Source organism: Cavia porcellus, unplaced genomic scaffold (genome assembly GCF_034190915.1).
Source record: "Cavia porcellus strain 051 isolate PalLab524CR breed Dunkin Hartley unplaced genomic scaffold, mCavPor4.1 scaffold_22, whole genome shotgun sequence".
Lineage (NCBI taxonomy): Eukaryota > Metazoa > Chordata > Mammalia > Rodentia > Caviidae > Cavia > Cavia porcellus.
The window spans coordinates 35,461,179-35,488,777 of NW_026947505.1; the positions used below are offsets into that span (position 1 = coordinate 35,461,179).

Genomic DNA, 27,599 nt, shown 5'->3' on the forward strand with positions numbered 1-27,599 from the left:
TCCAACATACCCCTTCACATCAGCTATCTCGAGTGGGCACTATACCTTACCAGGACACCTAATTGGTACCATTTACTATTACTGTGCACATTGAGGAATTTCACAGTGGCCATGACAGGTAGTGTAACTGAAAAATATCCCCAGTGGCCACCTGGATACTACGGTGCAAAGCAGAAATCCTGAAGGCTTAGGGGGCCAAGCTCTTGCATAGTACCAGTGTGAAAGCCACTCACGAACATCAGTCAGCTGTCACTAGGAAAACAATACAGCCCCCCCAAACAGAAAACACTGCCTGACACGGAGCGATACTCAGCACTGTTTAATGAATGGGTGGAGAGATGGAAACAAGGAAGAGGAAGGCTGATATTATAAATATAAACTTTGTCAGCACTTTTAAAACAATAGCAAATACCCTTAAATACATACAAAGTTTATTAAAAATAGGTTGCAACCAAAATACAGTAGAAATGGAAAACTACAGCAGTTTGGAAGTTTTTCCCATAGTAATTAATGCACATTATGAAAAGCACTTTTACACATATTCACATTTGACCTCATTGTCCAGGGATGGCCAAATCCACTTTCTTATGGGTTTTATAAACACACAGGAATCTCTATGTACTTGTGTCTGTCTGCCTTTCTACATATGAACACACTGATCACCTGTGTCGTCTTCTCTAAGAAAAGTGTGAACTTGCCACCGGAAGGCCACCAGTGCTCTTGAGAAACCAGGAGGAGCTTGCTTTTCCTGGGGCAAGCATGTAAATCCTTCATCAACTCTCAGGATCATTTGACTCTTACAGAGGAAACAGTAAAAGCACACTTTCAAATAAGAACTGTGACAGACATAAAAAATATTTACACTTGCACTTTCAACGATTTATCATACAACTTATATTAAAAGTGGTTTCTAGGGGCAGCGAGTGTCTCTATTCTTCATTTGAAAGTGTGCGCATTTTCCTGACATACATATTTGTAAGAGAACAGGTACAAAAAAGATCATCTGGGCCCCATCAAGGCTTTGTCCAATAGGAGATGTGCTTGAAATCACGAAGTAATATATAATATACCATTTTAATATCACACAATATAAGCAAACTGAGGTTCGTCTCCCAACATCAGCCACATACCCACAGATATGACAGTGGTAACTCATAATTCACAAATTAAAATTAAATAACTCTAATATATTGTAAAAAAATAGCTTAAACTGTCATGAGTTATTCTTGTAATATTTAAATTACAGATGGCGTAACTGAATTTTTTCCTTTCCTGACAAAACATGGATGTAAATTGCTTTTGTAAATTTAAAATTTCTGTGTGAGAGCAGCGTTTGAGCGTCACCTATGAATCTCCCATTCTTTGATACTTTTGACGCTGATCACATGAACACTGCTCAGCTAAAGACCTTTCTTTATAGATTCCTTGAAATTCTGAAATATCAGTAAACTTTCTAACAACTGTCATCTTCAATATCGCCAAACATTTATTAGTCTACCAATAACTTGGTATATATAAAAAATAAAATCCCCTAACACTAAATCCTCTAGATCTTCTTCATTGAGAATTTATAAAATCAAATATTTAACATAATCACACTTAAGAACTGATCAGGAGGGCTCACTATCAGGGGAGAGATGGGCTGTGTTCAGCATGGCCAGTACTCTGGGGCAGAAACCCTTGGTGGTGCAGGAGGAGCAGCCGCCCGGGCTCTCTCTCCTGCAAGCAAGGCTGTGACTACAAGTGAGCACAGTGGTCTGGGTGGTTCAATTACTCTATCTGGCAGCCAAAGTGAAACTTTTGAGAAACAACAGAAAGAGAACTACTTAGTCTGCAGTCCTTATAAGGATTACCGGAGAAAATGGGAGAGGAAGCACACTCTATTACCTCTACTGCCCTCTACTCTGCGGCTCTTTGCCTAAGACTCCAAAAAGAAACTAAACAATGTGTCAAATGAGTCAGGTCACTTAATCAGATGGCATTCCTATTGTACAAATGTCAATTTCTTGGTACAGTAAAATAAAAATTCTTGGAACCACAACATGTCTAAATGGCAATAATTTTAGAAACAGAATTAGAAATCACTTAGAAATATAACCTCCCCTCTCCTCTTCAGGCTTACACCTGCACACCCATGCTGAGGGAACCTGGGCAAACACAAAGTGGCCTTGGACGGTCCTCACTTTGTGTTTAGCTCATTCTCCAGTTCTGTTAATTTACGAGAAGCTTTCACTTTATCAGATACATCTTGACCTTGTGAAAAGAGGCGCTGACGCTCTTTGAATGTCAGGTTCTCCGGGGCTCCAGAACTTCCAGGCACATCTGTATCTTGGCTAGGCAAGAGGGAAATGCAAAAATATCACTCATCAAAATAGAATTAACTTCTTTATAACCAGGCAAGTTTGCATAATAGGCAAGTAACGAAAATTTTCAGTGAGAAACTTACTCTTTTTAAATGTTGCTATTATTTTTCCTATAATTAAATTTATTAGACTATATAAAAATAAGCAAAATGTTCACCTTACCAAAATGTTAACTTTTCCCAGTCATAATCCAATTTTCAAAAACAAATCAAACTTCAGCAACTAAATATTTCTTATCAACTAAACAAGCTTAACTAAAGGGGAACACTTTAAAAATCTGCCATTTTTATAAACTTGTAAGGCTGTGAGAGACATCTACAATTATATCTATTAGTTACAGAATGGTACTGCTTAGTTCAGCTTTTAACAGTTGGTATAATACCATTTCTACTTATTTTTTGTGCACCATCAAGGTTGGCCTTACATAGCAGATCCTGGGCCATCGCCCTTAAATTTTTAACCTTCTCTGTTGGAAAAAAACAGCAACATAGGTACTACTAATGTCCTGGCCAAGAAGTCCAGTCACCTGTATCACTGTCTGAAACAGAACTAGATTAGCAACACAGAGTTTAAAAGCCTATATGCTCAGGGCCAGGAATTTAGCTCAGTGGCATAGACCCTGCCTGGCAAGTATGAGGTTGTATGTTCGATCCCTGGTACTAAAAAAAAAAAAAAAAAAAAAAAAGTTTATACGCTCACATGACTGTATAATGGAAAACAACTGAGCTGAGAATGAAGTCTTTGAAATTTCAATCAGCTTCACATGATTTAAAATGCCATAAGGTATAAGGATAGCCGTGAATCACACATGTGGCCCAACACAACCCTAAGTACCTTCTAGCACGCTTCTCTCTCAGATCCCAAGCAGTATCCTGGGGGCCAGTAACTGTCCCAGCAGACCCGGAGTAAGAGTGTGGTCCTTTTCCAAAAAAGAAAAAGTACAAGATAAAGTACTTGATCACTTCCAAAATTTTACTCATTGATAAAAAATCAGTGCTCAAGGAAACATAAGACACCTTCAATTACAGAGTGAGTAAGAAAGCAAGAAGCCCTTCATATGAGATGAAAGATCCACCAATTTGAAAATTCACATCTCTTGGTGACCAGAATAATTTACTCACTGTATTCCATAGCTGCTGAATCACTGAGCTTTTGTCTTTTATTAAAGTGGCAACAGTAATGGACATATACAAAGTGGCCATGTCAGATAAAATACGCAAACCCACAGAAGATATACTTAAATAGGGTCAGCAAATTTTTCTGACACTAAGAATTTTCTTACAAAATCACTCAGAGCAAATGAAGCCTCAAAGATTATAAAATAAACTCATACAGTTGTTTCAGAATAACTACTGAATTTTTTTCAAGATAAATTGTTATAATTATTAACAATAAATCTTTTTAAATAAATGAGCTATCAAAACCCAAACCAAATCAACCCTTCTCCTCAAAAAAAACCCCACCTGTAATTCCACACTAGTGCTGCAGACACAAAATTGACAAAATGAGAACAAGGCTCTCTTAGCAGCAAGGAGTGGGTAAGTCTGGCGGGCACCTGGCCTGTGCCCAACTCTGCTGTGGACTGGCTGAGCCATCAAGATCGAGTGCAACCTCTTCTTGCTCTACGTGGTTATCAAAGATCAAAAAAGATGATGCAGATAAAAAGTTTCTATGTATGTAAGTATTCATTAATACTGTACTGTAACTAATATTAAAAAATCAGAATTCATGTATTTCTATTGTTAAAATTTATAAAAGAAAAACTAATTCATACTAGAGAAATCTTGTGCTTATAAAAGAGATTGGAGTATTACATGTTCAAAATACTCAACAAATACTGACAGCACTTAATACTGAATTAAAATAGGCCACAAAATCATGCCAGTATTTTCATACTAAAAACTGTTTTTCTTAGACAAGTTGCATGAAAATGAATTTTCAAGAAAATGAATTTTTTCTTCCATATGAAAAGCCTGTCCTGAAAACTCATGAGACATGGGCAGACACAGCACAGTGCCACTGCAGAGCACCCTGCCGGCCACATGCTCAGGCGTCCAGGTTGCCACATGGGAGCCACCTTCAGTAAAGACTCGAAAGACACAACAGAAACACTCTCTATGTTAATGCAATCCATAGGAGTCTCTAGAAAGTTCTTTGGATGATAGGTTTTTTCCAATTTGATTCCAAACCTTTTCTTCATTTTGTCTGTTTCAAAAAAACCACTGTGTTGTATCTTTTGAACTTTGCTGAGAATGATACTTGTTTCTTCCACTGGTAAACATCAACTTTTCAAAATTTTCAGAAATTTTACTCTTCATTGGAACATCAAAAACTCTCAGCTGACTATACATGAATACTGCCAATTACAAATAATTTCCAAAGAACTTTAGTGATGCATCTTTTAAAAAAATGCTATGTTGAAATTTGTATTCATTCTGAGTGATATCTGAATTCTGTTCCTCACACAGCCAGTGGAAGAGGCTAAGTACCATCTGTAGTACTGTCAGAGAGTTCACAGAAGAGAAAAAGCTGGAACAGAGGTGTGGCATAGGCTGAGATGAGAGAAGGCAAATACACTGTGCCCGAGCTACGGACTTCACAAGAGATCTCAAAGAGACTGGGCAACAGACATAGGATATAATCTGCTCCTAAGTGGTACTTTAGTGTGAAAGCAAGCATTAGTGATATGACTGTGACACTTATAAAATATATGTAATTTGGCTTGTAAAACCTGATATATGACAGCATTTTATTTCAAAATTGTTATCCCATAATGTCTTTAAAATGAACCACATTCTAGATATTTGTAATAGTTATAGTAGAAAACATAAAAAGATTTTAATTTTGGCTTCAAGATGATTCAACTTAAATACTGTATACAGAGTCAAGGTAGATTAGGGCTCTCATTCAGGTGGGAAAATGACAGAATCCTGGAAAACACATTTTCCTGTAAAAGGCTACCCTGAACCTCAGAATGCCTACATATTATCTGTATGGAATCACATACAATTAAGAAGATGCATCTATTCATGAAAACACTACTGTTATGAGGATGCTTGGCCCCAGAATTCCAATTGCATTTATAGCAAAGTTAATGGAAAATATGATCTGGATATAACTTAGCTATATCCCAAGAGTGACATTCAGTGCTGTTCAAAGCCCGCCTGATGAATCTACGTGGCAGCAGCTCTATCCTGGGAACAGGTAGGAGCACTCAAGTACTGGGCAGTCTGTGAAGAGGAATTTGCTTCACAGGAGTGGCAGGCCTCTAAGGTATGGCTGCAGAGCTATGTGGCACTCAAGAGTGTGAGCTAACAGGAAGCAATGCAATCAGATAGAAGGGAGAGGAAGTGGGAGTGCTTCAGGACCACAGGGGTCACTGGCCTGAAGCCAAGCTGTGCTGTTAAGCCAGTTCAGCAGACACTTAACTGCCCTATCAAGCCACCATAAAAGACAGGAATCACTGCAAAATCTAATAACAGAATCCAAAGTTCTACTCATATTAAATAACGGAAACCTAAAATGTAGCTTTAGTATTTTGTGTTTAGAGACATTAAAATGTTTGAAAAGGCCTTTAACCAAAAGTAAGATTTGAAGAGGTAGAAAATGAAAGCCAAGACCAACAGTACTTCAAGTGATTTGAAGAATAATGGAGAAGACTGATTGCTGTCAGCTGATCAACAAAATGTAAATTCTTAAAGTAGCAAAGAAAATCAGAGCACTAAGACATCAACACAGAAATCACAATTGGAGGTAGAGGGAGATCACCATGCTGAAAGTGATCAAGTGAGATTTAAACTCTGAGGCACGCACGGTCCTGTCGGACCATATCAGTGCCAAGTGCGCAGATTCCAAAGTTCCAATCATCAAGACAAGACAGGGTTTGATTTGAACTCTATCTTTTACCTCTACCTTTATAGGGGCCAGGATGATAGAAGCTTGGTTTTTTTGGAGGGGGTGGGGGTTGGCCCATTTTGTGAGCTGTACTGTTGGCTTTGGTGGTGGGTGGCTGGAATGAGTTGGAGAGAAAGATGCCATCGGAGGCCGGGCGTGGCTGGTAGGGGGGCTGCTGTGGCTTAAGGTTGGCAGAAAGAAGGTCCCCCTGAGACTTTCTTGTGCTAGCGTACTTATCCTGACCTGCTAGGCTGCAGTCCTCCTCCTCCTCCTCATTGTATGCAACAAACTTGGCCGTGAACAGCGAGTCTGGGGAGAGGACCTGAGTTTTGAGGTAGGAGGCGTTTCGCTGAGGTGGGGGAGGAGGGGCACTGGACCCAGGGGACGGGATTGGGGGCTCGTAGTCCCGTGGAAGTGGAGGTCGGCATAGCCCAGGTTCCTCAGGTTCCAACAACCTGCGTGCAACCTCGTCGTGCTGTCTGCGCCTCTCAGCTTCCAGTCGGCTGTAATACCCTTCTTCCTGTCGCCTCTGCAGGCGGGAATAAACAAAAGTGCAAAGGTCAGAGGTTAGAAAGGGACTAATGGGCCCACTGGGCCTTTACGGGGAATGATAGGTACACTGATCCTCAGTCCCCATCATCACACTGACAACAGTATGCCACATTTAACTGTCAAAATTAACTGTAACAGAAGAGGTAGGTGAACTCAGAAATACTCTTTTCCTGAGACTTGTAAGTACACTCATACTGCTCTGAATTAATTTGATATGAAATTGCTCAAAAGCACGGAAGAATTATGCAATTAGATGTACATTAAGAATCCTCTGAATTTTTTCCTGTCTTCTTGCTGTTTCTTCTGCTGTTTTGGTAGTATATTAACTTACCTGTTACTGCTGTGTTTTAATAGGAAACCATATACTGTACGTAACATCACTCATTTTTCCAAAGGAACAATCTAACAGTGTGCTTTCCATAATTCTTAATTTATATTTCAAATCTTAACAAACTCCCTGATGAACAGAAAATTAGAAAGCCAAGCATTAATAGCAACAGCAACAAGATACTATATTCAAATATATTTTGACACATACTATACATTTTTTTCTGACATACATCTGCACAAACTATAGTTGACAGTGTTAAAATTCTTTTAACATTAAAAAAGATAACAGCACAGTTTGTTAAAGATTGACAAGAGTTTCAGAGCGCAAGAAAAAAGCAAATATGAAAGGGGGTGAAAGATCACACAAAATAAACTGGCTTGAGTAAGTGTTCAACACTATAAAATGGAATATGGTGAATTTTAAACTCATTCAACCCAAGAGAACTTATTTTAGGACCTTGCTGGCACTAAGCTCAGTTTTTGAAGGCCCTGTTTTAGCCTTTATGCTGCATTCTTTTCCTATGCCCTCTACGGCCACACACATGCACACAGTGAACGCACAATGGTCCCTCTTCATCTTCTGAGAAAGAAAATGAGAAAAGTAAGTGCCAGCCCAATCTTTACCCCAGACTCAATTTCTTGCTTTATCTTCTTGCTCTATGTTGGGAAATCCTGAAGGAAAGACATTTTTAAAATCTTCTTTGTCTGGACAAAATATTCTCTTGATTTACGCAATCAAACTAGAATGACTTCTGTGGCTTTAAACAGCATGGTCAGGAGTCTTGCAATTACATGAGGAACAGTTGCTTGATAACACTGTAAGAGGAGACCAAAGCCCTCTCTAGTAAGCCACGAGTAGATACAATTACATGACCAAGGAGACTTTACTCTACCCAGAAAATGAACACACATTTTTCCGTAACAATGCAAATCCATGAATTTTGGACATTTTGTATTAAAAATAGATCTTTCAGCTTCTTTTACAGTGACCATTTAATTATAGAAGCAGTTACTAAAACACAAGTGTATTCGACATAATCATGAGTTATAAGAATGCATATTGGAAAATTAACTGAAGAGTTTCTTACACAGAAAATACAGCCTGGTCTGTCTTTCAATGTGCAAGGCTCTGAGATGATGCCCAGGCTGTCCCACCAAGGCTTGAGCAAGGCAAAGGAGTGGCCCTAACTGTAGCCGTAAGCACCAGGCAGGATTGGGGCAGCCAGGCAGGCACTGACCTAGAGAAGGCATCCCTCCCACACTCAGAGGGGCTTTCAGGGAACAGCAAAATACCACCAGTAACACCACCATAAACTTCAAAATCAAGTGGCTTAAATCCTGGAAATTAGATTTCCTGGAAAGATCTTCACTTTTGACATTACACAAGTAAAAGACTCAGGGTGAGCTACCCTGAAAGCACAAATTCATTGGGTATCCTTCTTAAAATTGCTCAGCTATAGCAGGAGCAGCAGGACACACCGGCAGGAGGACTAAGGTACACAGCACACCCAAATCAGCTTCTGGTGCGGTGTGTGTCCTCACAGAGACCATTCTGCTTTCCTGTAAGGAGCTACGTCACATCTACCAACTGTACTCTGAGATTGTCCTATAGCCTAATCAATTCCTTCACTACAAAGTTTCTTAAGTTTTGGGTTTTAATGGGGGGAAGGAGTGTTCTATTAACACAGTTCACTGGACTATCAAGGAAAGATTAATAACAACTAAACTTTTCCCTGTTAAGACATTTTGACAGTCAAAGCTTCTACCTTCATGGAAGGGAAGTAACCAAGAAGAACAGCTTCTCTTAAGCCACATCACAACAAGCACCCTCTGCAGACAAGTGGAGCCTGCTCAGGCTCCCAACACAGCCTCCAACCCTGGCAGAAACCTCAGCTAGAACACACAAGACTCAGAAAAGTTTCCATCTCTCAGAATGTCAAAATCAGCGGTTATTTTAAATTCAACTAAAGAATCCTTGAGTTAAATAAAATACATTTGGAAATAAATAACTCAGACTATTTATCAGAGTACGTACTGACTTGTCCTTGTATACTGTTTTTATAAGCCACCTGTGCTCTTCACCGCTCATCAGAATCCAGTAATTTTTAGTGAATGACCTATTTGAAATGATTATAAAGTTAACAGACTGTCTTACTATATTCTTATTACCTCCCACAATTCATACTCAATCCAAATAATAACCGAACAAGTGTCAGCTTCACAAAAATGAGCTGGACCCTGTCCAGTAAGGATCAGAGCCCCACGCAAAGGGACTTTTTGCCCAGAGGCTCACGCTATGCAGACCTAGCAGTTCAGGAGTTTGAGGGAAATCAGCTCAGAAGGCAAGGGAGTCTGGAGACAGTCCAGAAGAGAGGTAGGCGGGCCAGACGGGGTTAGAGTTTTTGGTCCAATGACAAAAGCTGGGGGTCCAGCCCTGTTCTGTCTTGTGCATCTTAGATACACACATTTTCTAGCTCCCTTTGCCCCAGCCAATCAATTATGTTCAGGCTAATTTGGTAAAATTCTAGGTGCCCTTAGAGGACCATAACCTTTTCTTCAGCATCTCGCTTCACTCTCTCATCCTCCTGACGCCGACGCTCTTCCTCTTGTCTTGCTCGGTCTTCTGCTTCCCGCTTGCGCATCTCTTCCAACTGCTGCTGGCGTCTGCGCTCCTCATCCTGCAACTAACAATAAGTGGACTTTAACTTTCACCCAGCAAGCCCACCAGTGTGAGACATCAAAAGTATCTACAAAGACGACTAGACACACCAACACACATTGACACACACACAACACACACACAGAGAAAGTTATATAGAAAATGTCAGGTTAAATCACTGTTGGAAAATGGTAAAATTTACTTATATTATAGTTCTGTAACTTCAAAATAAACCACTTAAAAGCCACAGTCTCAGATTTATCTTACATTAATCATTGCTCAAAAAAGCAAGTTATCACATGCTCATACATTAAACATGATTCTTTCATTAGAATGTTAGCCATCTCCCACAAATCCACAGGCTTGCATAGCAGATGGCCCTTTACCTCATCAAACTACGGAAGGCCTCTACCACCATGGAAATCAGAAAGGTACCCCTCTTGTAGAATATGAGGGGGACTCAATTTCTGCTGAGAGTCATACCAAGCACCCTACTTTTTCCTGGCTAATGAGGGTTTCGTGCTCACTGCCTCTGGCCCTTTGACATAAACTCCCTCCAGATCTCACCATGGACCCTGAGAACTCCTTTCCATCTCTGGGATAGCCCTAAAATTCATAGTCACAAAGTCCGAACCTGAGGTTTGGCAGAATGTCATTCTAGCTCATTTTTGTCTACTACTTCAAGTGTATGGCAACTACTGCAACCCATTTCGCTTTAGGTGATGACTAATTAAAAAAGTGATGGATCAAAATTCATCTGTTTTTCTATGTCTAGTCATTCGAATTCTTTTGAAACAACACAACAAAATACCTTTTCTTCACACTACTTAAATACTTCAGGGTGTCTTTAAATACTCACATGTGCCGATGAACCTTCTACTGCCTTTTTAAGGCCTTTCTCTTCCTGGTCACATTTATTTAGTCATTTTAAGCTAAAAACATTTTCTCTAAGAGTCCTGGATTATTAAACAGGATAGAAACAAGACTCTCTCCATCTTTATCATGGTGTATGGCTATTTCTGTGCTGTAGCCTGAGGTAGCAGTATCTGACATCTCCGCATCCTTAGATATTTTTCATCAGGTATCTACCTGGTCTATAGAATATACTATGACACCATTAAAACGAAGTGGCTCAAAATCTCCAACCTTTGAAAGGAAATCAAAGTCATCGGGTTCTCTCTTCACTTCAGAAAACCCTTACATAAAACTGCTATAAAATGTACTTCAATTTTCATAAAACCTAAAATGCTAATTTCTGGATTTGAATTGTGTTTTGTTGTTGTTGAAACAATTCTCTTCCTTGATTTTTGTTGAACAAAATACTACCTAATGGGAAAGAATAAATTAACCAATACTATTCTTAACTGTGATTAAGATTTTTCAAATCAGTAAACAAGAACAAAACATGTAATAAAAAATTCAAGTTGCTTTTTCAAAAAGACAAATTAACTTCTTCTTTAATCTAGGTGTAAGTCTAGGAGGGATGGTATTAGGCTAACTGGTTTCTTAGTGGATGGCTTTTACAATAAGAATAGCTGCTATGGACCACCAACCAAGAGCCAAAGATAAAAGAGGATTCAAAGAGGAAAAGCCACCAGTGCCTGCTCATAGGGACTGCAGAGAGGACCACGGAGCACCATGAGGAGGGCTCACCCCCAACAATTGTAAGGTCACCAGCACCAAGAGTGAGAAACAGCACTTGTGCAACAAAAACAACATGAAACAGCACAAAGAAAGTGAGTCTACAGAAAGCAAAATAAGGAATAATGTAAAACTGTACTAATGCAGCAGAGATGACTCCTCTTCAAACAAAATACAAACTATGTTGTACTTTCTAGATCTAATGAAAAACTCTCAGCAAAAATATAGTGTGCACTGACACAGTTGATTCATTTCTTAAACAAGGGTATAACTTTAGGAAATTAGAAGGATCACAATTCTCCTGTGTACAAATGCTACTTTATAAACCTATAAGTAGGTATTTTCTTTTTAAAAAGTAGATATTTTCTCTTTAAAAAGCTTTGATCTTCTGAATTTACATGATGTATGGTAAGTAAAGATCTCTTGAGCTCAGTTCATTAATTACTATTTTCAAAAGCAAATTAACAGGAACACTATCTGGCTATGCTTTGGATTTTTAATTTAAACTGCTTTGTTCTTTAAAAATAACTACTTCATTCCAAAGGTTAATAAGAAAAAAGAAAAACTCAAATCAAAATGGTACTATATGACTAATGGTACTAAATCAGTAATACAACTGACTTACATTCAGCTGAAGGGTGTCTTAGGGCATCTTCACATAAACTTTAAATCTAATCATTCTGTAATACAGTGACAACTGTCTATAACAGTGACACTCTGAACTTCAGCCAGAAAGAGGTTTACAAAGCTCTTTGCTTTATGCAAAAAAAGGCTTAAAAAGTCTCTGGACTAAAGATTTAAAAGCCAATAGGTAGTTTAGACCAAGTCTGCTAAATGGCAGTCCTCTTTTCTAAAAAAAGTTTGTTCCAAATTTGAAAAAGTGCACCTTGAAATCTGTGTATAATTTCATACTACAGAACACATTAACTTTTATCTTTAACTTATAGAAATCCCAGTAAGGTAGGTAACTATAGCTGAACACAAAATGGGGTCAGGCAGGATTTTTATTTTTTAAATTTTTTATAGAACACATAATTTGAACTCTGTTAAATCACTTAAAAATCCTTTTCGTCTATTAACATTTTTGCTCATATTCTTTCCCATGCAAAAAGGCCCTCTCAGCCCACATTTAAGACTAAAAATGGAAGAAACCTTTTATCTTACAACATTACTACTATAAGCCATTGGAACCTGACGACCTGGGCTTAGCGCCCAACCTGCAAGGGACTAGCTGTTTACCGAAGAGAAAGGTGTCCACATTTAGGGTCAGATTTTCTCATCAGAAAGCAAAGTCTTCTTTCACAATAAATGTATCAAGTAACGGGAACATTGACCAACAGTGCCTGGTATTCCTTTCCCTTAGCACATAGCTCACTACATTTTTTTTTTAACTTAAGTAAAATGACAATTTTCTTAGAATTTACAAGATCTAGAGCGTAGCTGCTGAAATAGCCCAATGGAAGATTAAACAGAATAACCAGCAAGTAGGATAGAAGGCTTGAGGAAGTCAAGGCCACACCCAAAGCTCCTTTAGGGCAACTCTGATCTATATCAGAAGGGGACTTTGTATTCTACACCATAATGTATAGCTATGTAAGACCAAAGGGTCCTAATGCCTCCCATAATGCTGCCTTCCGGAGAGACACGTGTCTAACCTGATCTCATTCCATGGGTGCCTTGGTCCCAAAAGGACAAACAGTATGCTTCCTACCAATGCTGCCTGGAGGTCAGTTTTTCAATTAGGCTTCCTATCAATTCTTGATTGAAATGTCTATATAGCTTTTGATTCAGAACTTTCTTTCCCTACCTGGAACACATGCAAGATGGTTGTACCTGACACCTATCACCCCACCTAAAGTCCAGGCAAAAGCAGGACATATGAGGGGAACCCTAGTTTTAGAGTTTTCAAATAAGCAGATAAGACTGCAGTCTGAAAATATCTTTCGCATCACCCCAAGATGGAAGAGTATCTCCGTGAATTCTCACGTTATCCTGGTCAGCACATGACCACTAAAATGTGGAACAAGGTGAAGTTGAGAGAGCCCCTGAGATAGTCAGGCCTTGTAAATACCTAGTTGACCGATGGCTTTCAGCAATGCCACTTTATAAAAAGGAGTGTTTTTGCACAGCAGCTAGAGTACTTAATAGGAAGCTGGCTGGAACACTGACTTATACCTAGTCTAATCCTTGTGATAAGAGACCCATGCATCTTATATTCACCCACAGGACAGTTCTGTTATGGAGAAATGAGCATAACATAAGCAATTATTTGGCAACCTAGAGTAATAAAGTGGCCTAGAGTGTCAATCTAGAATGACATCCTGTCATTAGATAAAAGGACCCTTGAAACCTCAAGCCAGGTAAAATTTTAGCTTGGGTCAACACCCATCTGCCACAGGGCCTAAAATGAATGGGCTATAAAAACTAGGGATGGGACTCAGGGCTCTGGGGTTGGTAAAACACTTGCCTAGCACGTGCCTGGCTCTGGGCTTGATCCCCAGAATGGGGGAAAAGAGTAAGAGTCAGGCTCTATGGACAAGACAGAGTATCATGACTATAGGACATATGGGTCCACACATCTTCCAGGTATTTTCTGGAGACAGATCTGTCCATGAGATCTAAGAAAAAAGACAATTAGAAGGCTAGACTGCTGTGCTGTAACCTGGGCTCTATGGGTACTTCCTTTGAAGGGATATTTGGATTTGAATGGGTTCATATACCATTGTAGTAATTACAAACAGGAGAATCTAATGATAGTTTTATTCTTGGAACCAGGAAGTCCACACACTTTCAGGAGCTTGGGGATCTAGTCCCAGGACATTCCACTCCCTCAGTATACTGACTTCCAATGTACCAGAACTGTTCCAGAAACACAGATAAAGGTCACTGCTCCAACGGAGGTGTGTGCTATCCAGAAGGACCAAACACACATCACAACACTTCATGGGAGGGAGTAAGAGGAAAGTAATGCTCAGCCAACAGAGAAGGACAATGAGGAGCTGAGGAAGTAGGAACATAAGTTATAGTGTCAAGCAGCACAAGAAGAATACTCGTTGCTCAGATGGTGGCGTTTGAGCAAGACTGGCTGGTACTGAAGGAGGAAGCATTGGCAACTTCAGGGAAAGGCAATGACCCTTAGGTAGGAGCTGGCTTGGCATGCTGGAGAGTAGCACAGACAGGGGCTGAGTACACCAATGGAACCTGTGGGCCCATCAAAAACTTAGAACATCTGCCTAAGTGAAGGAGTCTCACTCAGGAGGGATCTGGAGAGTGTCCTACTGGGGTCACTGAAGCTGCTGTGTCAAGAATGCCTGTGAAGGGTGAGAACTGAGGAACCAGCCATACACTCTCCTACAGTGACTAGGCCGGGAGGACAGCAGTGGGCTAGGGGAGTGCAGAGGTGTCAGGTTCCCAGGAAGAAGGCAGTAGTGTCTGAATAGAGAACACAGGGTTTATGGAAGACTGCCAGGTTTTTTGATGAAGCAATGGAAGTGCTCATTGGAACAAGAGGAAGGTGGGAACAGAGGGCCACAGTCTGAAGGTATGGTGAAGAGAAGGGATTCCATTCTAAACAGGGTGAAACTGAAAAGTTGTATCTGACCCACAAGGTACACAGGCAAATGGGTCTTCTAAATATTTAAGGTGCAAAAGGTTAGATTACAAGTGTGAATAGGCCTCATTAGCATCATAATTCTTAAGTCACAAGTTTGGGATAAGTAGGCAGAGACAGAGGCCCCTTGGATGACTGCGGTGGCAGGCTACGCAGCCAGAAGAGCAAGAATTAGCCTAGGCAGCCCTCCAATTTTAACAGATCCTTGCTGCTCCCAACTAGAACAGGACCTGCCTCCCTGACCCTAGGGGTTACCCTAAATCAGTGATAGTGAACCTTTTAGAACTTTCAGTGATACAAAGAGCCTGCTGCAGCAGGTATGCTGAAGCTTTACCATCACTGCCCCCTAAATCCTGTGATATCTTAAAAACCTTCAGGTTGCAAGATAGCACTGCTCCCCACAGGACCACAGACTTGCCATCACCACAAATTCCTCCAGAAGGAGGCTCCCAAGGCAACTTTTTGATCCTGACACAGTAAGAATTCTATAGTGGCATGCTTATTAAAAACATGAACACTAAGTAATTGAGCTAAGAAATGCTCTTAAGTGTGGTATTTAAGATCAGTGTGTAACACCCAAAATATGAATTCTCAAATAAAAACTAAGATCTCTTTCTGTACAATAAAAATCTCATTGTGACTGCTATTCTTAAATATTGTTGTTCCTACGTTATACATGCCTTCATAGAATAAAAACTCTCAGTCAGAGTGCTTACCACAGACTGGATTCTGACACGTACTCATTAAGCAAGTAACTTATACTGAAAGCCATTCTAACTGATAAATGTTTTCCACTTACATCTTTTGACACCTTCATATACAAATTGGGGAGAAAAATGTACAATTTTTATTATCTTTCATGTAAAACAAAACACAAAAAGCAGAGCTCAGGATGTATGCTCTCTGATCACCAAGGAGGGAGATGTTTATAAGAAAGGCTTCCCTTTGGATGACACTGCTCTCATTCTACTTAACCTGGCACTGTTACCTGGTAAAAAAGATCATTAAGGCAAACTTTGATTGAGATATTTTTAAAGTACTGTCTGATCCTGGCTTTATTATCACTGAGAAGCTGACCCAAAATAGATACTGACTTAATGTAAGTATATTAGATAACAATTGTCTAGCAGGTGACAGTGACATGGTACTTAAGGATAAAGAGTACTAAAAGAGCAACCAAAATTTCCCTGAAACTGGTAATAAACACATTGAACTCAGAGTGCAACCTCAAGTATTTTTTAGCAGGCTATAAATTGGAATGGCTGATAAACCACACAAAATCTAATGTGATATTAATAATGGAAACACTGAACACATGTTCACTAGAAAGCTTACTTTATCAATAGACACTGACATCTAAGTTACAGCTTTATAACTGCCAACAATGTTAATACCACTTCACCTGGGTTTATGATCACTGAATATTTAAGAACTATTTCTAATATAAAAGAATGAAATAAATTACTTATGGTAAGTTATTTCATTTGCTCATGTACTTATGACTACATAAGAATACACAGAATTAAATAATGACTAAAACTGAGAAAAGGTCAAAACCATAAACAAACAGTAACACTTAAAATTAACAGAGAAAAGCAAAGAGTAACTAAATCTAGTAACATTCAAGGCATGCTTGTAGATAGTGACAGGGCTAGTCTCCTGATCTAGGAGACCCTGGGAGAACTGATCTACTGGGAACATAAAACAACCACCACCAAAAGAGAAAAGAAAATCAAGACAAGAAAAGTACCAAAGGGAAAGAAACAAGAACATACCAAATCTAGAACAGAGATTGCTGGCATAGCAGTCTGCTGCAGGTAATAGAGAAGGAAAAAAAAAAAAAAAAAAAAAAAGAAAGAAAGAAAGAAGATGAAGCATGAAAAAAAAAGTTAGGTTTAGACCTGTATTCTGCCATCAGCATACTCTGTTGCTATCATGTTTTTGGACAATGCTCTGAAAAAAACCTAAAGAACTACAGTCTAACTTCTAGTATTCAGAAATACAAAAATGTTCACATGATATTAAGCACTTGGATTTCATTCTTAAGATTCATAGAAACTAAGTTTAGGTAAGGTTAATCTCTTTAGGCTAAGATATTAACCTTAACATATTTCATGAAAAAATACTTTTACTAAATTATCTTAACATAATCTATATTAAAAGGCTTTGAAATTTATGTTTTAATAATTTAGAAAAACTGACAGCCCTTCAATATAAATTTCATTTTGTAATTATAGACATAGGTACAACACAGTTGCTAATATATTCCTATTATTGGAACAGAGCTATAACAGTAAGTACTCCTGATATTATTTACTCATTTACTAACAAAATTAGTTGGATATTCAGAGTATTATTGATAGTAAACATAAAGCCATACTTCAGTTGTGTCTGGGGTATGGACAATATAAGATCATGAATACACTTTGCTGTTGGATGAATCTAGGTCACTGTATCTATCAGTGACTCTGGCTAGTGCAGAGCAAAAGGCATCAGCACCAACAAGGCTGGACAATCACATACACACCTGAGTGCCACAGAGCTCTCTGCACATGCAGTAAATGAAAGGTATTCAAACAGTTCTTACAGTAACACTCCCTTGTTTATCAAACAGTTCCTTAAACTCAAAAACAATCCAACTTCTGCTTACCAAAAAAACCCCCCAAAAACAAAAAACCAAACCCAAAACACTTCTTATGGTAAATACAGTTATTATTAAATTAAGTCTATTACAGATGCCTTACTAATATGCATACTAGTAAAACACTGTTAATAGCTAAAATTACAAATTAGAATTTGGTTTCAGTTAAGAAAATTAACAATCTAAGAGGTTACTGAACTGAATTTTGGGCAAAATCATGAATACATATTGGGCACAAGTATTTATATATTAAGAAGCAGGTATGAGAGAACTTTTCAGGAAAAATTCACAGAGCCAACTGAAAAAGGATCCTACTACTAAGCTCTGTGTACTCACAAATTATTACCTACAACTGAATTTCATCATGAGGAAGGAAGATTAAAATATCTGAACTACAGCTATTGTTTTAGTTAAGACACAGTATTAAAAAGAAGCTGAAATTAGAAGCAAAATTCAAATGACAAAAAAGAACATACACTTGGCTATCTTTTCTCAGAATATTGCATTGTACAGATTAAGAAAAACAGCATAACTAAAATGCATTAACATGACATGGTCAACAGCCTCTCTATAAATGCTCAAATTAATAATAAAAATACTTTCCTGATAATAACTCCCTTAATAAGTACCAAAGAATCTGGCTTTTACCTAAAGTTTGGCATTTTAACAATTCATTGCAAAAAACTAAATTTGACTTTGAATAATTTGAAACAAAACAAATTATTTTTATAGCATGGAGATATATGAATGAGACAGTTTTTGGTTGAAATTTTTTACTATGTAAATAAATATCTGATTTATCCACAATATAGTTACTAATAATATTCTATTTCTGGTAATGACATTAGCACTTTAGATCTGATGTCCTGAGTGGCTTCATTTGCTCACAATGCAGATCAGAACCATGAGCCACCTGTCATGTGTTTTGGCGCAACTTTGTGGGCACAAGCTTGACCTCTGCAGGTGCTCTGCACTCTAATGGCAGGGCTGAGTGGCTGTCAGTCTACACAGCCTACACACAACTGAACCTCAGGAATTTACCATCTGGCCCTACAAGAAAAGATTTGCCAGGTACTGATGGGGTTTAGTGGTCATTAACAAATACTCTTTTTCTCAATTAAAGAGTTAATAAAGAGGATATTTGTGATATTAATTAAAACAGGAAAGCTCTATTTAAATTGTATTTAATTCTTGTCAAAGGATGCATCTTGAAAAATTCCCACCCTATAACCCTGGCTCATTTTTCTAGGACATCAGCCAACAGCAGTACCAATAGTAAACAGGATATGCCTACGTGGCCTTTTAATCCTCTAAAGATCAAGGTTTAGCTGTCTCTATTACAAACACACAAGTTAAAATAGGGAGCACAGATACGCACAACCAAGTCATTTTTCCCCTTTACCCTGGCTCTTCGCTCAGCCTCGAGACGCTGCATGATTAGCATGGTATCCACATCATCATCTTCCTCTTCCTCATCATCCTCATCTTTCTGCTTGGACTCCTGGAGTCTCTTCTGGAACTGCCACTCCAGCATGAGCTTCCGCAGCCGGTCATTCTCTTCTGTGGTGCGGTCAGCTTTGTTTTGCAGCTCATGGATCTCCTTGCTTAGCATATCTACGATGTGCATCTGCTGCTGCTTCTCCAGCTTTTCCCTTGCATCCCGCTTCCATGGGTCCGGAGACAGGCTGTCACCAGAGGAGAGTTCCTCTTTGCTAATTGTGATGTACTGCAAATCTCTGCGCTCAATAGTACGGGGCTGCTGCTGGGGCTGCAGCTCCCGAATGACGGTTTCCTGGGGCCTCTGGAGTGTGGAAGGCTTTTCGGGCTTCGTCTGCTGTGCAGCCAGGGGAGAGAAGGGAGCCGGGTTGAGGGACTGCGTGCGCATCTGCCCCAGCTTCCTCTCCTGCTCCCTGCGCTTCCTCTCCCGCTCCTCCTCTAGGCGGGCCTTCTCTTTCTCATACCACCGCTGATGCTCCTCTCTCTTCTTTCGTTCTGCAGCAGCTACCTGAGCAGACTGGGGTCCCACCTGGTTGTTAGGAGGGGGTGGAAGAGGCAAATCCATGGGAATCCCATCAAAATCGCTGGCATAGTGGACAGGAGGTGGAGGTGGTGGTGGAGGCAGGTCTGTTCGAATAGGCTGGGAGATGGCCACCGGGGTGGGTGGCACCACAGCAGGGGTTTTCCAGCGGCCAGGGCCACTTTTGGTCAGGGTAGAAGCAGGGGTGACTGACTTGGAGGAATGGTTCAGGTGCTCTTGACTAGAGGTGCTAGATTCTACTGAGGAGCTCTGATTTATCCACATATCGCTGTCAGACTTCCGATCCATGACTGGCTCCACTCGATGCCGCTCAAGTTGGTAAGCTGTGTCTTCCCGAAGCTCTTCTTGGGAACGGGTAACACGCTGGGTAACAAAAAGAGAAACGTTAAAATTTTAGTCCTTCACAGAAAAATTAACAAATAAATAAAAAATAAAAACTTAGATATTTCATCTTCACAGACTGAAGAGACCACAACAACTGCTGTATGTATACAAACTAGAAGCTCAGACTGCTCTAGGGTTCACTGGCAAAGTGTAACTGCAGTAAGTTCATCTGTGAAAAAAGAAGGAAAATCCACGCTTTCTCTCTGTAGCACTAGAAAAAACAGACCATAAAGATGCTCAGGCTCAGCAATGCCACTTTCTCCCCCAGTTCCAAGGGCAGGCATAAGGGTACCTGCACCACCTCCAGGTGGGACCAACCACACAGCTGAATGTCAAGAATGACTGTGTACAATCTAAGTACACGAAAGACAGCCATCAGTACTTCCCTGTAATGAAATTCTGTTTACTACTAAGAGTAATTAATTATTCAATTTGAACCATTTTATCGATCCATGGATCCACTTCTGAATGAATCCCAAAGCTTGGAACTGGCTTTACAAGCTCTTTGATAGTCATGCATCAAAGGACGAGTCCTACTCATTCAAGATAAATCTGCTCCAATAGTAAAGATGTAAAAAAGACGGGTATTAATTCAATGGATATAATGTGTGCATGAGATAGAGTGAAATAAATAAGCTTTTCTCAGACAACACAAAAGATGAAATATCACTTTAGAAAACAATAGCCTAACAGAAAAATGAAACATTTTAGAACTTTTACTCTCAAAATTTAGTGACAACTTTACCTGCAAACAGAAATACAGTGTCCTCATTACTGGGTACACAATCTACAGATCACAAAAAAGTATTAAATGACGTGAAATCCATAGAGCAAAGCCTCTTCCCTGGCCCAGGTGCAAAATCTCTAACTCTGTACTTACTGCCTGACAACCTCTACCTTCTACCAGATTGGGTAAGGTGTCCTGACAGTGTCAAGAAGATACCAGTACTCACAGGGCCAGCATGCTGCAAATAATCAGGCCCGCCTAGCAAAAGCAGGATGAACCAACTAGAGGACCCATTTGTCTTCAGAACATGCTCTTCTCACCTCAGTGCACACTGCTCCCTGGGAGTGCAATCCTTGCCCTCTCTGCCTAGCTGCTCTGCTCTCCCTTTGAGGCTTAGCTCAAATTCTATCTCAAATCCAGTCTTTTGGGTACTCTAATGGGAGAATAGTTCTTTCAAATAGCCACAATATTTACTATCCACAGTACACATTATTTATTCTAGACCAGAGGCAGCAAATCTATAGCATACAAGCCACAGCAGACTATCTGTATCACTGAAAACTCTAAAGGTTTGTCATCACTGTAAACTGTACTATTGAAGCATATATTTAACTTTTTCTTTTGGTCATCTATGATAATGCTCCCAGCTTAGCTACTTGGGAGTTACATTGCCTTCTCCAGAGCCCTTCCAACTGGTTCCACTTGCCTTTAGTGCCTCAATCCTGCTATCTTCCTCATCCTACCTTGGATTCTTGCTCAACTAGATGTTTCCATGCCTTTTCTCTCTGCCCCAAATGCTCATCTATGTAGATGGCTGTGATAGAACCAAGATTAGCCAGGTTCTACTCAAAATATGCCTGACAGGACCTACTTCTTCAGTAGCACTGACTGTATCATATATATCTGCCTCACTTCTGCAAGGCCACTAGCACGTACAAAAGCAAAATGCACACAGTATCACTGGGTTCTTATTTCTCAATCCTGGAAGCAGTGAGACTCTTATCCACAGTTGTAACTGAGATCTTACACCACTAACATTTCATTAATCAAACATTAAACACAGCATCCCTGTTCATTGTATTTTACATTCTGTCCTGTTCCCCTCTACAACCGTGTTTTTCTACAGAAAATATCAATTGTAACTAAAAGCTTTCAAACTTCATCATGCCAGATTGTTCTACTCTACTGCTTGAAAGGCTGACAGAAATTTGTGTAACCCTTTATGTCTAACCTGAATTGCAATACTGGAATGATTACTATCTGTGTGCATATGGGGCTTATCCTCATAATTTGGCCACTGGTTCTGGGGAGGAGCCATCCGATCCTGGGATTTGGAAGCTGGGAAGGTAAAATACTCTCTGGTGTATGTCTGAGTGGGGATGGGGTAGGCTTCAGGTCTGGGTGGAGGGGTCTGTTCCTGCAAAATGTGAAGAACAAAGAAATGTAAGTTGTTTACAATTATATAGATTAATTTCTGATGTTTTAAAATCCAAAAAATGAATACATATATTAAATACTGTGTTAAAGTTAAAAGTGTTCAATTCTATACTGTGACATGAAGAACATTTTATTTTGCCAATATTTATTAATTTAAAAATAACTTATCTCAGTATATTAAAAACATAAAAATAGTAAGTGCTATAAATACAGGAATTATCAATGATTACTTGCTAAGTAAGAATCATGTTGGACAACTCAGATATTCCAAAAGAAATCTAAGTATAATAGTGTGGTAAAAACCACACTCTCTCAGACCTCAGTGCAGAGGTTCCCAGTGGAGACAGATGTTATCTTCGCTGTTGTTCCAGAGGCATATGTGCTTTTCCCTCCAGGACTAGGAGGCTGATCTGTTGTAACAAGGGGGGAAAGTTTATTATTAAATAAACAAGCTAGTGTAACATAAAGTGTCTTTGGCAGCAGGAATTACATCTCATGCATCATCATTTGGTGTTAATGGTGTCTAGCACTGAAACAAAACAAGCCACGCAAGAAGCTGGGTTCCACTGCATCATCATTATTTCTCATGCCATCAGAACCCACAGCCAGCCAGAGTTTTTTCAAGACCAGGGTCTGGCAAATATTTTTGGTAAGGGCCTGGAAAGTAAATTCTTCAGGCTTTGCAAGTCTTGTATCTCTGTTACACATCCTTCCATTATTCCTCTTTTTGCTGACACCTTTAAATAAGTATAAAAACATTTTAGCTTCTGTTGGAAATTTGCCAAGTTCTGCTATGGACATAAACAATGCATTTTGTCTACAGTAGCAACTAAATCAAAGATTTTTAACTTCATTTTTTCTGTTAGAAGAATGTTAAATATCCTTCAAGAAAACTCTACTCTAGTTGGCCAGTGTGTGCAGACAGCAACTTTCCTTTAGTAACTACCAAAGCCTAATGTGACCCTTCACTTTTCACCATAATCAGACAAAGACTTAAAAAGAGAAATGGCTTGTTCTTACTTGCCACATTGGGGCTGGAGCGGTGGTCAGCCCGGTTCTTCATCAGTCTGTCATCACCAGGCAATTTCTTTGGTTCACTATACTCTCCCCAAGGCAGCTGAGGGCTCTCTGGTGAGCCATTCTGAGCTGAATTATTATATAGTTCAAAACCTTCACTCTTTGGTCGGGGTTTACCTGAGCCACGACGATCTGAAACTGAAAACAAAGCACATTCAATAGTTTTCCTTTTAACTGGACTGAAGATGTGGTTATGTTATGTTATGTCACACTATGCTATTTTATTTTTTTGGTACCAGGGATTGAACTCATGACCTAGTGCTTGCCAGGCAGGTGCTTATGCCACTGAGCTAAATCCCTGGCCCAAAATTTTATTTATTTAAGTTCCTTGATTAGGTTTAAAAGAAAAATGAGTCTAAAATTTTAGTTTCATAAAACACTTCTTAGCATATGAAATAAATTTTAATAAGGCAGATATTTTGCTATACAATCTTTAAAAAGCTATTAAATACCTTGAGAATACAGAAAACATGTGGTTATCTATGAGAAAAATATACTTTCAAAGTTTTTCTCATCAACTGAAGTTTATGTATTTTAATAATAAAGTAATGATGTTTAAAGTCATTTCTAAAAAGTGACTTTAAATATACTCTTATTTCTCAACATACATTAACACTTTCATCATTTGGGATTGCTATCATCACAGCCGTCACTGGATGTGACTATCAGCTTCTGACTACTTTCAGTCTTCTTGCTGACTCTGATTTGCTATGAATTGTCTCTCTGTGTGTGTGTGTGTGTGTGTGTGTGTGTGTGTGTGTGTGTGTGTTGGAGCTGGAACCCAGGTCCCACGTATGCTAGGGGAATATTATACCAATGAGCCACATATAATATCAACCTCTATTATATACTTGCAACAGCTTTCCTCTTTGGCTTCTAACTCCTGTTCTAGTGTGCTTATATCAACCTTGACGTGATTTAAAAATACATGCTGAATCAACACTTTTACTGCAACAAATGGTTTTGCTGAGATTCCCTTTCTGTTTGCTTTAGTAAGCAGAAGATCCAGGCTGGCAGAGGCCTTTAATATTGCTGCTGTTTGTTTCTATCAGCTACAGACTGTAGGTTCTCAGTTGTGAGGCCCCAGAATTTTGTTGTATGGAGAAGAGGTCTCTATCAACTATTTATCAAGATACTTCACAGGCTATGTAGACAATGATCAAAGTTCATCATTAAGACTGACCAGGAACTCAGGAGGCTGAAGCAGGAGGATCGTTGCGAGTTTGAGACCAGCCTAGGCTACAAAGTGAGCTCAAGGCCAGCCTGAACTGCACAGCTAGAACCCTGTCTCAAAAAGACAAAAAAAAAAAAAAAAAAAAAAAAAAAAAGACTGACCAGGAAAGTATATGATTACTTAAGTCATTAAAAAAAATAATATGAGTTATAATAGTTTTCTTTTGTGGTTTTTGAAATCTTTAAAAAGTCCTAAATTTATATGAACTTTGTTCTCATTTTTTTTATATAGTACATGAAACAATTCTCATAAATAACCACATTAAATAACCGAGTTATATATCTTCAATAGTTGAGTTTTTAATTTAAAGTGAATTAAATACCTCAAATAGTCCTGTCTTATTTTGGTACATGCAGGACTAAAATACTGCAACTACTCACATACAAATGCAAGCATATTCTTTCACTAGAAAGAATGTGTCTTAAAGAGAACACCCTGAGCACTTACTCTGTGCAAACCTATAGAAGGAACCTCACCAGCAGCCAACCAGGTACACTGGTGGTGGTGGTGGTGGTGGTGGTGGCGGTGGCTGGGTGTCACAGGGGTCTTGGGAGACAAGGAAGGGAAACCTTTTCTGCATCACAGTGTCAACTCCAAAGTTAGATGGCACCATCCAAATCCAGGTTTCTAGATGCCAGGCATCCCTCAACATCCTGTTTGAAGTGTTCTCGTTCTCAATTTCTTTATTTTTAGAACCAATATAATAGTAACACCAGCATCTACTCCACAGGGTTTTGAGTGACTATGCAAGGGGTTATGACTGTTGTACCGGCTGTACTCTGTATGGGACCAGATAGATTTGGCCACCTTGGCAGGAATGAGCACATCTTGGGTCCTTACCCCTCTGCATCATAGGGGATGGCTGGTTGAGGAGGGTGGCCAGGCCGTGATAGATAGCGCCTTGCTTTGCTACTTCAAGGGTGACCACGGAACTCGTTCTTGTCATGAGTTCTGCTGCCCTAGGAAGAGAATGTCACAAGGGTGAGAAAAACCAAACAGTACTAACTGCCCTACAGTAGCCTTTGATCAGAACAACTGAGAATCACGGTCCCCAGCCTCATTTTGCATTCTGGGCAACACAAGACTTTCAGACAGATTACCTTCTGAGCATTTTCTACCTCAGAAAATTAGTCACAAGAGCATGCAAACATATCATGTTATCTTATTAATAGTTAGATGATATTCAGAAATTCCAAGAAGTGCTAATAGTATACACATCTTTTAAAATAAACTATTCTATACTAAAATATAATATTGCAACAAATGAAATACCACACACACTGAGTTTTATCCCCCAAAAGATTAAAAATAATAAGAGCACAGAGGTTCTTCAGCATTATTTTTCATCTCCTAACTTCAAAACTCAATGGAAAACATCATCTAGTAAACTCTGAACAAGTCAGTCCATACCTTTCCTGAGATAGTCCAACCAGACTTCGGCCGTCCACACTGAGAAGCTGATCACCAGCAGCTAGTCGTCCATCCTGAACCCACCCACAGAGGGGTGCGCGCATGTCAGGATAAGAAGAAAATGTGATAAGTACAGACTTGTTCTTCTAATAACCATCACCCAGTACTGCATAGCTTGGAGTATCAGCAACGTATCTCACATTACTTGTTAAAAATATGACACGCTTAAACTTTATTTATTTAAAAGTGATACTGACCACATCTGCAGCACCTCCTTTCACAACAGACTTGACGTAGATTCCCAGTTTGTCCTGACCAGCACCCTACACACACAAAAAAACAGTAAAATCACCACACTGAGAGAACATGATAAAGAAACGCACCATGCAGGAAAGAAAAGCTAAAACAAAACCATCCCACATGCATGGAGAAAACTGTCAAAGTCCTGGATCTCACTTTTAATATGAAATGAAAATGATAAAAAAAATGTTAATAGAATTAACACCCTATTTTGTGAAACTTAAAAAAAAATAGGAAGTGCCTCTATGGTCCTAAAATTAGGAGAAAAAACATACTGAAAAATCAGGTGTTTATTCATAACTCAGCTGACAAGAAACTGCAATAGATTTGTAATCCTGAAGCTGTTTTCAGAATAGTTGAAACAGCCACAAATTAAGTGAATTAAAAATTACTGATATGATATATATATAAAAATGTGTGAAAACTGCAATTCATTACACTGTTTTCACATTCAAATATGTACCCTTATACCCTTGTTCTTTTACTAGAGTTTAATAAAATTTAGAAAAAGCAAAGAACTTCTTGTAGTAAGCAATAAGATGGGCTTAGGTGGTAGAAGAGTGGGCAGAAAGCACTCTGTCCTCCTCAAGTATTTAACTCTTAAGTAAATATTAAAGCAACAAAACCAATCTCTACAGAATTGTTCTATCATGAAAAAATGTGAGATTTAAGTGCCATGTAATTACAGAAGCATCAATATTCTGTTTAGCCATCATAACTATAACAAATAAGACAATGAATAATTTATTGTAACTATCAAAAAAAGCAACTATATTCATGAAATCTTACTTATGTGTTACTGACAATATTCCACAATTAAGTATATATATTTTTAGGTTACAACAAAGAAAAGTCCATCATCATTTTAACAGTTATGAAGTACTGGGTCATATAAGAAAAAAATTAGGTATTATAGAAAGGGATAAAGACAATGATTTCAGTAATGAGTTAATTAAAATAATTTTTGTAATTTTATAATTTATAATTATAATTTCCACTTGGAAATTATTCACATTTTCTTCCATTAGTTAGCAATTTCAGTTCGCAGATTTCAGTGCTGATGTCTACATCCCTGACTCTGGTGAAAGTGAGATAGGGATGTCAGGCATGCAGCACGCCAGTTTTGTGAACACAAAATCATCTGCATGCATTGCTTTGAAGACAATATAAAATTTCTTAATTTTACAGAATAACTCAGTTTGGGGAAGCAGTATGTTTTATGTTTGATACGGCTACATTATCTAGGAACTAAATTTATAGTGTTCTACACAAGACAAATCAAGTATTTTCTCTTTCTCATAG

At 38.9% G+C, this 27,599-nt stretch overlaps 1 protein-coding gene across 23 annotated transcripts in view; it reads right to left on the reverse strand.

The window, feature by feature from the left end:
• Positions 1–304: 304 nt before the first annotated feature.
• Positions 305–27,599, reverse strand: part of Afdn (afadin, adherens junction formation factor) — a 149,572-nt gene continuing 122,277 nt past the window's right edge. For 7 of the 23 annotated variants that reach the window (XM_063233060.1, XM_063233048.1, XM_063233045.1 and 4 more), the window contains 12 exons: positions 26,255–26,320; positions 25,998–26,071; positions 25,428–25,546; positions 23,297–23,491; positions 22,595–22,686; positions 22,071–22,256; positions 19,069–20,091; positions 16,825–16,860; positions 9,689–9,823; positions 6,501–6,786; positions 3,198–3,282; positions 305–2,333 (listed from right to left, as the gene is read on the reverse strand). In XM_063233060.1, the coding sequence (XP_063089130.1) occupies positions 2,180–2,333; positions 3,198–3,282; positions 6,501–6,786; positions 9,689–9,823; positions 16,825–16,860; positions 19,069–20,091; positions 22,071–22,256; positions 22,595–22,686; positions 23,297–23,491; positions 25,428–25,546; positions 25,998–26,071; positions 26,255–26,320 (2,451 nt within the window). In that variant the 3' untranslated portion in view covers positions 305–2,179. The remainder of the gene's footprint in view (positions 2,334–3,197; positions 3,283–6,500; positions 6,787–9,688; positions 9,824–16,824; positions 16,861–19,068; positions 20,092–22,070; positions 22,257–22,594; positions 22,687–23,296; positions 23,492–25,427; positions 25,547–25,997; positions 26,072–26,254; positions 26,321–27,599) is intronic. The other 16 variants (XM_063233065.1, XM_063233061.1, XM_063233058.1 and 13 more) reach the window with 10 other exon arrangements.